Genomic DNA, 12323 nt, shown 5'->3' on the forward strand with positions numbered 1-12323 from the left:
TCAGCTCAGCCTTTTAGAATAATACTACATCACTGGAGGTTTATCTCAGGGTCACTATCTTTGAAGCAAATTAATTTTTTGAAAATTGAGTTTCAGATTTGAGAATGTAGTTCTATGTTTTCAACTTAACTATAACGAAAAAAAACTTTGGAAACTTTAGGAACAAAAAATGAAGGATAAAAACACCCCCTTCTCACAGACCCACTAGGACCCCTTCCCACTGAAAAAATTATACAAAATATCGACCCCGGTGGAAGATCATACTCCAATGCTTGTCGCCCCACTAAAGATAATCAAATAAACTATCCTCACTGCAAAATATTATGCTATTTTTCCCATCCCCACTGAATTGTCTGACTTTAAAACTAAAGAATTGGAATCCCCAGCCACAAAAAATATGGGAATATCACCCGTTATTTTTTATCCCTACTGGCTGAAAAATCCTACCGGGTTTGTGAGAAATGGGTGTATAAAACAAGAGATTAATATTTTGAAAAATAATTTACCTGTATGTATGAAAATTAGAACTTTCACTCGAAGGAAATCAACAAGAAATTATAGAAGAATTTTCACTTCAGAAAGATCCGATGATGTTACAAAGATGAGAGTGGAGCAACGTCGAGAAATTATCAATCAAAAAGTATTAGGAAAGAAGGAATTTTTAATATCAATGAAAATAAGTTTTTGTATAGGGTAGAGGTTTTTAAAGACAACCAATACATATTTAAATAATATCCAATTTCATTCAACAAATGAAAAGTTTGTTAAAATTTATGACCTGATTTTTTCAAAGTATTCCCTCTTTGATATATTTATACATGATACTATTTTTAAAAACGGAATATTCTTTGTTTTGTATTTTATATTGAAAGATGAAAAAGTGAATTATGCATGGGCTACTGGACTCAAGGCTCTGGTAGAGGCATACGATATTGGTTCGAAACTCGAACTTTTGTAAAGGCCGAAATGGGCGACAGTTTTTTTCTTAACCTTTTTTGCCTAAAGAAAAGATTACGCCATTAAAAAGGTTCGCGCGAACAAAAAAAAAGTTGAAGGAAGTTCTACTTTATTCATCCGTTACGTCAATTTCGAGCAATGGAATTGCTTCATTTTTTCAACCGACTAATGACCTTACAAAAACGTCAAAAAGTTTTCGCTCATGTCGCGCGAAAGTGGAGACCGGCCTTAAGTCGAATCTCTCCGCTTTTCAGGCAGGTTTTTTGGTGCTCTCAGGAACTGTTAGAAAATTAAACTAGTCTCCGTAACTCGAATGGTGAATGACTTTCTCTCATAAACATTGTGTGATGGTGATTGGCGGTTAAAACCACTGATCTCTAACTACTTGACTGGATCAGGCTACCCTTTATTCATAATATGCACCACTCCAATGTCTTCTGACATTACATCACGGACCCAATAGCTGATTGGTTGCAAGTGACGTAAAAGCAGTCAATACGTCACTTTCAACCAATCAGCTATTGGGTGGAACGGAAGACATTGCAATGGTGCATATCATGAATAGGAAGAGTGTCCAGGTTTAGAGCTGACTAATCCGACATATTGTTTTCAATTCTGGTCGTCAACAGCGCGATTTGAACGTTTTAAAATTCGAACATTCGAAAATCTAAGGTAAAATAGAAAACAACATGGCAGACTAGTGAACTTGAAAACTGGACACATACTTGCACTGGAAATCTGTGAGCAGATCTAGTGTGTAAAAGAATATGATATTTGTGGTTAAAACGGATTACTGCATGCAATCAAAAGATTAGCATCATTTACCGAAAGATAATCAACAAGGAATTGCATACTTTTTATGATCCTCTCATAAGAACTCAAGGAACAATTATGGCATTTAATGGCATAAATTTAAGAAACTAGGAAAAACTTGACTTTCATATTCAAGTATTGTGAATTTAAAGACCTAAGTTAAGACAGTTATATGTAAAAACACATAAAATAAAAGCGTGTATATAAGAAATATAAGAAAATAGAAACAAGTATGTAAGTGCAAAACTGTTTCATAAAATTGTCATTTTGTTTTGTAATGATAAGACTTTAAAGCAACTTTGGAATATTCTGATGCAGGTTTGCAGCTGAGCATTCCTGCCGAGGCATAACTCGTAGGAGCATTAAGCCCTCTAAAATATTGAAACACAGGATGCAAGACACTACCCTAACCTTCGTTATAGATCGTTCATTTAATAAATATAGTTGACGCTCTCAAATTCGATTTTTCAAGGGAGATAATGAATAGCAGAGCGTCGTTTATGAGAGATTTTGGTGACGGTAACTTTCAACATAATCGAATAGTACCAAGCAGTAGAACGACGAATTAGAGAATGTCAACTGTATTTTGGCACCTCAAAAGACCCCCCCCCATAAAAAAAAAAGAAGAACGGCTGGCCTCCCCTGGTATCAATCACTCTACTATAGAAAGAATAATTTCTAGATTAAGTTTCTAGATATCTTTTGAAAGCTCTAACTTAGTCATAAAAATGTGACAGCTTGAACCTCAACTTATTAATTAAAGCAGATTGAAGGACAAATATTGTGGATATAAACATACTAGACATCATTCAAAATGTCATGAAAGTCGAGACAAAACATAGACATTATTTTCCACAATGACACACTAGATTAGATCAGTCAGATAAGATAGATGCAATAGATTATTTGATTATGAAATCTCTGTCATATTGCTAAATAATTATCCAATCATTTAGAAAAAAATCAGATATAAATCTGTGCTGTGTTTTCAAAATGACAATTACTCAAGTTTCAAAAATTAGATACTTCTCCTATTCCCCAATATTTTCTATAATTGAATGTAACTTTAAAGAATACCTTTGCGAATTGTGGCTATCACTTTCTGATGGGTATCGAGGCTTCGGCTACAAAATGAGAAAAAGAAAGTCTTATTTGAAGCTTAAATTAACTTCACTCTACTAACTTGTTAAGCTCCATGTTATCAGCAAGGCTGCATTGTAAATTTTCATATCAGCATCATTATTATTATTATAAGATTTACACTGCTTTCTAGGGCAGTCCATATTTCAACATTTAAAGTTACATTGAATCTATGTGATGCTTACAATACGAAGGTTAAGAAGAATACATACATTTGCTGCTTTATGGCGTTGCCATTCTAAGTTACTGGATAACTCGCCATCCTAAAAAAAAAACAAAGAAAATAACACCATGGTTTAAAAACCCATAGCTTTTCTTTGATATATGAAAGTTGTAGATTTCCTGTAATCCATTTTTTTCTCAGCTTGAATTCTCAGCTCCATTCCAAAAGAATTATGGATTCTGAAACCTACTGTAGCAATTTTGCCTGAAAACACAAAAACCTAAATTACACAAAAACTGTATATTTTAAGGCCTAGCTACATTTAAGTTGTGATAAAATTCCATTGCCAAAATGAGGAAGTTAAACGTTTTGAGGGGGGGGGCTAGCCTTGGCCTCCAGTAGCTTGCTCTTTTTAATTTATTTATTTTTTACTGAAAATGGTAGAAGCCAATTCAGGCCAATTCGTGAAGTTAGTCGCCTACAATCAATTGTGAGTTGTGAGTTGTGAGAAAGTTGAAAAAGACAACATGTTTTAGCTCTGTGAAGCCACCATTCATTTCTAAAGATTTTCAAAAAGGGCTCACAATTTGCAATTAGTTGCAATTACAGTTTCAGCAGTAAAATAATTTTGAATATTTTCTTTATGTTTCATACAGAAAGTTCAAACACAAAATTGAGTTCAAAAGAACACTTGCACTTCACTTGCTTACTAGTTTATTGTGTAGGAAAATTTCAGTTTTGCCCCTGGATTTTGTGCCATCTTGGCAACATAGCATTAACAGGATGACATTGTAATGGCCCCTGTCAAACAAAGCCCTGGAAAGTCCATTTATCTCGAAAAGTAGAGTTGTTATTACTCAAATAGGGTAATCTCATTGGATATTGTAGATTTCAATATTAGCAAGGGATAAATTTTTGTCAAAATTCTGTGTCAACAGAATCCCAGCGTATTATTTTAAAAGGAAAGAGAAGGTAAGAGGTAAGTCTACCCTAGCAGTTATGCATACTAGGAAATATATGGTTACAAAAAAAATCAATGCAATAATTACACACATGAAAATGGGTCATATACGTAATATTTATGTTCAGCATATATAGGCAGGAAAAATTTCTGGAAATAGCCTATCTGGGAGTGCTTGGATCTAGGTGGGTGCCTTTATAGTTTTATAAATGTTAGGCAAGTGGAATTAATAAAGGGGTTTTTAATCATCCACCCAAATGCCCTTGAACTGCTGCTCAAAGTTCAATAATATTTTGATAAAAGTTCATTAAATTTAGCTTTTTTCTAGAAAAATTACCAGTCATTTATCATTCACCTTTAATACAACCTTCTTTAAAGTCACCAGAACCTTTTATAGATTTCAAATTAAGGGATTTCAATGTGTGCGCAGGATGGCTAGTCACACTAGGAAATCAAGCCCTCAGTATAAACAACATAGTCATCTACAGGATGTATTTTCAACAAAAAGTATGAGATCCCAAGACAATCAAATTAAAATTGAAAGCACGAAACAAAAAGAAAGGTGCAGCAGCCAACCAACCAACCAAAATTTATTGTTTAAATTCCCAAAATAGTGCTTTGATTCGCTAGGCCTTGATTAACCATAAAGTAAAAATAATTGCGCACATGTAAATGGATTAGTGAGGCCCCCCAAACATTTTTCAAAGGTGAGAGTGAAGTATACAGTAAAGCGCTTTTGCAGCATTAATCTTTGATAAGCATTTTGGTGGGATGTAGTCTACACAATAGACAGCTCCAGGCTTTTAGACACTGCTATAGGCGGCCACTAGTAACCCCCACCGTGAATTGCTCACTAATAGGTTTAAACATAATAGACAACTTTCACAAAACATGTTCATCAATAGAGATTTCAAATAAAAGAATGTTTAAAACACAGCTGATTGGCTTAGGTTTCGAAACTCTCTATTGTTTCATTAAAACCTCAGTGCGCATGCAATTTATCCAGAGAATTTCAATATTCAAAACAAGAGCAGTGCTCATGTCCCGAAGAGTAGAAGTTTTACGCTCGAAATGAAGGAAGATATGACGTAGCCTAGGTGGGATGTTAGGGTAACTATGACTGCACACTGCTGTTATGGTGTCCATTCCAGCCAAGTCATATTTTATCATTCTACAGAAATCCCCGCTTGAAAAATCAAAACATTGATACGTGGTCGAGTTTACTAAACTTTGCCAAATTAAAACGCCCGAAAATATCATATGACGTATGACCATGGCTTCCGTTCACTCCGATCATGATTCTGATCACGTGATATAGCTTGGTGTTTTGACTTTTTTAAACCAATGAAATCATTTGTTTTTACCGCACTAAAGGCCTTTCTAGATTACGGCGCAAAAAAAAACGAGGGTCAGCATAAACTTTAAAGCCTGCTGCAGGAAAGGGAAATGGTTTTGAAGAACCAAATATAGGTTTTAATATTATCCAAATATCACAAAAACAAGTGACATTTACATGGTTGATCTTTATAAAGTTTGATCTGACGGTTTGTTGTAAAAAAAGTTGACCCCCGTTCTGGTTTTATACAGTAGCCTATCTTTTTGGATTTGTGAGAAGGCAAATGTTATTGTAAAGAAAAGTTATTTGGAAGTGTAATCATACCCAGGGAACTGGACCAACATTTTTAAAGTCAGAATTCATTGCCAGTAATGCCGCAGCGTGGTTTGAAACCTTGCTGGTGGTTGTTGTAGGTTCGGTGGAAAATGGATTTATTTCTGAATATAAACATTACGACAGCTAGACTATTTTCTTTATTTTGACAAACAAAAGGTTCAAGGTTTGTTTACTTTTTATTTTATTACATTTCTCTGTCTTATTCTGCTCAGTCAGGACCTCATTTCATATTATCGATATTACGCGAACGGCAGTGTGTGCTAAATTATTTTGGTTTCACTTTTGATTTTAATCAAAGGTCTTAGCAACAGGGCGCGCGTACATAGTTCGCACCCCCCCCCTTTATAAAGGGGGGGGTAGCGATGTTCATAAAATCTCAGAAAGGGGGGGGTAAGAGAATTTTTTCTAGAAAGGGGGAAGTTTTCAGAAAGGGGGGGGGGGTTCATCTAGAAGGGGGGGGGGTATAAGATGTCAGTGGTATGTTTTTTTTGTGTTTTCCCAAATTAGAAGTTTTATTTTTAATTTACAATGCAACGTCTAATGTAACGTTTAATTTACAATGCAATTATTTGCTTATTTACACTGAATGTTCTTGCTTTTTCACCGGTAGAATTATGGTAGGATTTTAAAATTTGGAGGGGGGGTAGCATCAAATTTTAAAAGGGGGAAGAACCTAGGGTAGGGGGGGGGTAGCTCTAGGGTAGGGGGGGTAGTGACCCCCTTCCGAACTATGCCGTATATAGCAACAGGGCTGGGTAGAAAAATCCAAACATAGAATTCAAAAAAAATACCGATCGTCGTATAGAGCACTAAAAAATACCCCCTTTCTATGTTTAGTTTGTTCTACCTGGGATTATAACTGAAAATATCTTCAAATAACCTTTGTCCGCTATCAGCCCACGCGGTAATCTTTGCCCGTTCCAATTCTTAGATAATGAATAAGAAAGGTGCGCTTAGCTAAGCTGTGCTCGCGGGCGATAAATTTCTGTTTACTTCTCTTGTATATTTTAGTGGTATTTATCCAATGAAAAAGATGTTGACAAAATATGCACGGCGCTGACAAAATATGCACGGCATTGATTATGACATCATTAAATATGTCAATGTCGATTCAACGCCCGTTGTAAATAGTTCTTTTTATAGTGAAATTTAGAAATACGAACAAAAAAAGAATCAAATTTAATATTTGTTTCCTATCTAGATTATATTAGCGTTAGAATACGGTAAATTTTCACGAAAAATATTTCCCGATGGCGGTTACGCCCAACCACACCCACAGGAAAGTTCCAATTTTTAATTATCGGGAAATCGGGGAAACCGGTTCACCAAGTGGATAAAAAACGTACGGAATGAAACCTGACGTAAGATTTTCAACCTGATTTATTCAGATAAAGCTATAAGAGATTCATTACTTGTGGATTTTAAAACCTACATAAGCAAAAACGAAAGTTGTTGGGAAGGAAAGAGTAAACGCAAGATAGAAGGTTTGGTTGTGTTGATCAGGTATGTTTTTATAGACCTTTTTTCAAAGAGGCCATGTAGTCCAGCAGAAAAACAATGATAAAACATGCATAATTATTACAATATGCATGATACAGTAATTCAGTGAGGATCTTATCACGATTCTCAGATTTACGGAAAACACCAGCTTTTTGCTGATTTTTGCCTCGATTGCCCAAAACCTGTAACCTTTTTAGCTTGAGGGAAGAAAAAAATTAGAGTTTTTCGCTTTGCCAAAAAAAACGCCTAGTCAAAATTTTTTCATCTTCGCAGGATCCATTCCCAACCTCAAATACATCTTTTTGTCTAGGGGTTTGTTTGGCAAATTCTTCCTTCGAAAAAATATCGATCACTTTCGTTTTCCCCTGAAGACCGTGAGAGAAAAAATATTAGGGCCCGCGCTCTAGGCGGGCGGCCTAGACTCGCTTTCGTTTTGTATAATATTATAATGACATATAAGGTAGCGTAATTCATGCAAAAATAATATGATAATCTTTTTGTTTTTTATTTTCAGGTATGCCGCCAAACATTGACGTCATCATGTATGGATTTAGCATGAACTATAGGACCGACAGACTCGACAAAAGGACAATAAGACGACCTGAGAATCTTCCGATGAGGGCGTTTTGTCTCCGCCTGGTATTACGCCCACAGAAGACGCTGTTTAAAAAGCGGGGGTAAAAATAGTAAGTAATAGCTTTTGTAAGTGTTTATTTTGCGAAATATATAACCATTTTCTAATATGGTCTAAAAACTAGCTAGCTTTCTAGAATTTTGATAATGAAAACTTAAATATATAATGAAGAAAAAAACAAACCATTTCAATTTTATTTGTAAGTTTAACCCCCGGAAAAATTATGTATTACCTATTTACATAACTTTACATTTCCCGACTCGCTAACTCCCAGAGGAATTCCGATTGTAAACCCGATTGGTTAATTTCGGAACATCTTCATAATGGCAGATAATTTAGAAGTATCTAGTGGAAAGGTTGTGTGAATTTTCAGATGTCAGTGGTAATTTTGTTGGTTGATGGCTTGTTGGATCTGGGAAGAAAAAAGTAAACAGGTATAGCTTTTTCTAACCAAGAAGGATCTGAAGGATTCGAGACTGTAATTATGCATGGCTCTATCATTGTTTATATGGCTGGACTACATAATTATTCAACAGGACGTCCTCTTTGAAAAAAGGTCTATTCTATCCGAATTAATATTATAAAATATCAAAGAGGCCCTGACTGATTCTGCTGTAGTAGGCAATTGAAAACTCCTGATTTTTTGTTTTTGTCAGTAGTGCTCGCTCGGCAGCACCAAAATTGTAGGTGGAGAACTCTCTGTAAGAGATAAAAAATTCAAAGTGAAATCCAAAATCTTAGCCCATTTTTTTATTTTCAAGAATTTGGGGAAATTCCTGACAAAAACCGGAAAACCAGGGGAATGTCCGAGAAATCAAATTTTTCAAAAGTTGTGTATACTGTATAAGACAAAACAAATGTGAAAGTGCATCACAAGTCCATACTCAATGCTCTGTATATATACCTTTTGCAGGGCATTTTGAATAACACTTTCAATCTCTAAACTGCTTTGGCTACTGGCAGTTACAGCTGTCTGAAAATGTGGGCTTGAGCTTGTGTGTAGTTGGAAAGAATGGTTTACAAGCATAACAAAAAAGTAATCCAGCCAGAAAAGATATAGCTGTAAAAAAATTTTAACCCATACAGTAACATTAAATTGAAAATTTGTCACAAGAACGTTTAAACGAAGTATCAGTTACGATCCACAGGTAGCATAAATACTATTAAAAGCCAAAATAGAAAATATGGTAGGTTTTATAAAAAGCATCATATATGTCATACATAATTCTTTTGATAAAAACAAATTTGAATGAATAAAAAGACAGTTGATGACTTACATTAGAAAAATCATAAGTAAGTTAATCACCATAGACAAATAGACAAAAGAAAAATTAGCAGCGTTCCAATTCAAATTTAAAAGTAATTCAAAAAAAGAGCAGATAATCTCTCGTAAACTTGCACAGCTTATGCCACCATCTTGATTGGAATGTTGTGATTTGTTGATACTGTCCGTACTTTTGATGAACCGGATGAATTAATCCGGGCGCGGACACTTGAGGCCCGGAAAATTTTCGAGTTATTCCATTCTTATTCTTGATATGCGTAAGTCATTCTTCTAGCGGAAACACCCTAAAAAAGCCGGGATTTGACCTCTCTCTGTTACTAAAAATAGAAACACGGAGGTCAAAAACCGGCTTTTTTGGGTACTTCCGTTAAAAAATATGACGTCATCTTGACTTACGCATATCAAGAATAACTCGGTTTTATTCTTCTCGGGAAGGGAAAAAATAACTCGAAAATGTAAAGAAGACAACAGGACAACAGGGAAATAACTGAAAGATTGGGACAAGCAAAAATTACCAAGTTATTCGATGACAAATATAGTCACAGTCAGAAGGATTATGTACTATTAGCGAACCTTTTACAGTACTAACTAGAATCACCTACAATCATGGTCGAAATATATTGACATTTTAGTGTATTTTAACGTTTTTCAGAATTTAAATTTCGGGCGAGAATTGCTATTTTAGCACTTCCACTTTCTTTTATTGAATATTTCGATTTTAGAGAGATTCGGTGGCTTCTAGGTTATATCCTAAGCCTTATTGGAGCATATTTGAGCTTTTAAATCCTGAGGTCCTGAGTCTTAAGTCTCATATAGTTAAAACTCTACTTTCCAACTGTAGTTTATTTTAAGGCGCTTAAAAACCATTTGTGGTGTTTAAAATTTCGCCCCTTTCTCTCAAATATTTTGTCCATGATTGTAGACCTAGGTAAATGTAGGGTGCAAGTATTTGTTTCCTTCTTGTAGGTTTCTTTAAAGCATTCTTCAAAAGAAGGGGACAAGCTGGAGTTTTTACAAGCTCTTATTTGATTTGGTTGGTCGTTAAGATGTAATAAAAGAATCTTATTACTTTTTCTAAAGAACGCGTCATCTCTATCACTTCAAATGACCAATTAGTGAAGTATCTTGTAAAAACTCCAGCTTATCCCAAAAGAAGGCGGTCGTAAAATGTCCCATTTTTTTGCTAAATTTTGAAACTTCTTTTCGGAAAAAAATAAAAAAATACGCCAGAAAGTTGAATAATAGTCAAAAAGTCATAAATCACTGTACACCTTAATTCAAGTTATTTTATAATTTATTGGAAGAACATTGAACTTTCATTGTTGGACAACCATTTTGTCCAGTCACATAAGTGACATAATTACAAAAAGTGCACGCAATATTGTAAAGTTTTCCATCTTTAAAGAATGATGAATGTCGATTATTCTGTTTTATTTTATGGTGAGTACCAATCTTTGATTGTTGTATTTTCGAGGAGGTTATTGTAGACTTCATAGCATCTGAAGCGAGATCTGAAGCAGAAATTTTCTGTTTTTCCTTTTTTGTGTTACTTTGCTTAACCAACGGTTTCAAAGAAGGTCTTTTTTGGAAGATTTTACGATCATCCGCTTTTCTTTTGGTAGTATGTTTAGCCCATTTAACGTTAATTTTCTCAGCAACCAAGCCATCTACAATTTTGACATCTTGCAGTCTCAAATGTTCGACAAAATACAAATCAGGAGTTCCAGGGAAACCTATAAAATGAGCTGCATATGCACATAACAGTAACGAAAAAACGTGAGATATCTCTTTCCTCAAGGACCATTTCTTAATACGTTCCGTAAATTGGTCAGCGAAGACAAGATTGTAGCCTGCATCTCGTAGACCCTGAAAAGCAGTCTTTTTCACTCTACCGGAAACAATAAACACAGTCATTGAAGTTGTATTGAATTTACGTAAACTATCAACTAAATATTGGTTTAAATTGGTGTTTCGGTTGCTGATTCCGTTTGCCAGTATAGCAATATAACCATAGCCTAAAACGTCTGCTAAATGTTTTGTATATCGTGTTATTCTGCTCGAAAACCTTATATAAAACAGTAGAATTTCCTGCGCTGTACGGACTCGTTTGCGATCGAAGAACCGTGTATCGCTAGTGTCCAGTGTAGAACTCTGAAACATAATCAAATCTTCAGATCGCTCATATAGCTCAGTCAGGACACCACGATATAAAGCTTTAATTTGTAACGGTGGCCCCCAACGGTCAAAATATTTCTCTGTCCCAGGACACCAATAGTTTGTTTGATTGTGATAATCGAAACGTAATTTCAACGGGGAAAATAATTGCTGCTTCAATGTACGCCACGAATTAATATTCTCTGGTGATGGTATATAATCAAGCCAAAATCCAAGTCGAGGATCCTGGCACACCTCATAAGTTGTTCTAATGTTCAACAATTCTTTATAATTTGTAGGCATTTCTACTAAACGCACCATCGTGGATAATAAATCGAAATCTATGATAGTGGATACAGGAATTTCGATTGTTTTGTTCTCTTTGATCAAGATAATTGGTGGAACTATGAGAATACGTTTTAAGAAATACGCGAATATTACTGCATTTTCGAACTGGAGTAATTGGCGAGTTAAAGATCGTTGAATGGGTTCATACGTCAAATAACCAGAGAATGACGTCAAATGTGGATTTGATGACGTCAAATAATTTTCGTCACGTGGAAACACAAAACCATCGTCATCGCTATGATATCTCCATGGTATTTTTAAATCTGGTTTCGAAGTTGTTGTAAACTTTGATGTCTGATTGGTTAATTTGAGATCACGTGGGTTTGTTTCCTTTGTTCTGTTGATGGTGTGGAATGTCCATACACTGTAACCACTATTGTAAAGCCTCAACACACAGAAAACTATAACCAACAAAGCCAGGAAAGTTAGTTCAAAGAATTTCTTTACTCGGGTTGTTGAGTTGTTAGTAGCCATTTTCGTCATCAACAAAGAGCTGAAAAATAGGGAACATATCAAAAACATTAAACGAATGTGTATTGTTTCCCTGGGTACCACATGCCGATCCCCTTTGTTAAATCTTTCTAGATAGAATATCTTTGAGTCCCTTTGACGCCTGGGGAAGCACTCGGATTTAAAAATGACCATATGTGCGGCCGTTCGCTTTTCAAAGACATGGTTACTGAATATAGGCAAAAG

At 35.1% G+C, this 12323-nt stretch overlaps 2 protein-coding genes across 6 annotated transcripts in view; both read right to left on the minus strand.

Annotated features, from left to right (window-relative positions):
- LOC136802505 (uncharacterized) overlaps positions 1-9268 on the minus strand; it is a 39467-nt gene extending 30199 nt beyond the window's left edge. For 2 of the 5 annotated variants that reach the window (XM_067059239.1, XM_067059238.1), the window contains exons 1-3: positions 8745-9013; positions 3123-3173; positions 2848-2894 (exon numbers count right to left, since the gene is read on the minus strand). In XM_067059239.1, coding sequence (XP_066915340.1) covers positions 2848-2894; positions 3123-3173; positions 8745-8867 — 221 coding nt within the window. In that variant the 5' untranslated portion in view covers positions 8868-9013. Of the gene's footprint in view, positions 1-506; positions 636-2847; positions 2895-3122; positions 3174-8744; positions 9014-9117 lie in introns of those variants that run through there. The other 3 variants (XM_067059241.1, XM_067059242.1, XM_067059244.1) reach the window with 3 other exon arrangements.
- Positions 9269-10401: 1133 nt separating this feature from the next.
- LOC136802496 (uncharacterized) lies at positions 10402-12149 on the minus strand. The gene has a single exon (XM_067059225.1). It carries the CDS (start codon positions 12147-12149, stop codon positions 10413-10415), a length of 1737 nt encoding a protein of 578 aa, XP_066915326.1. The 3' UTR covers positions 10402-10412.
- Positions 12150-12323: the final 174 nt, after the last annotated feature.

The sequence above is a fragment of the Clytia hemisphaerica genome, unplaced genomic scaffold (genome assembly GCF_902728285.1).
Source record: "Clytia hemisphaerica strain Z4C2 unplaced genomic scaffold, Clytia hemisphaerica genome assembly, whole genome shotgun sequence".
NCBI classification, from domain to species: Eukaryota; Metazoa; Cnidaria; class Hydrozoa; order Leptothecata; family Clytiidae; genus Clytia; species Clytia hemisphaerica.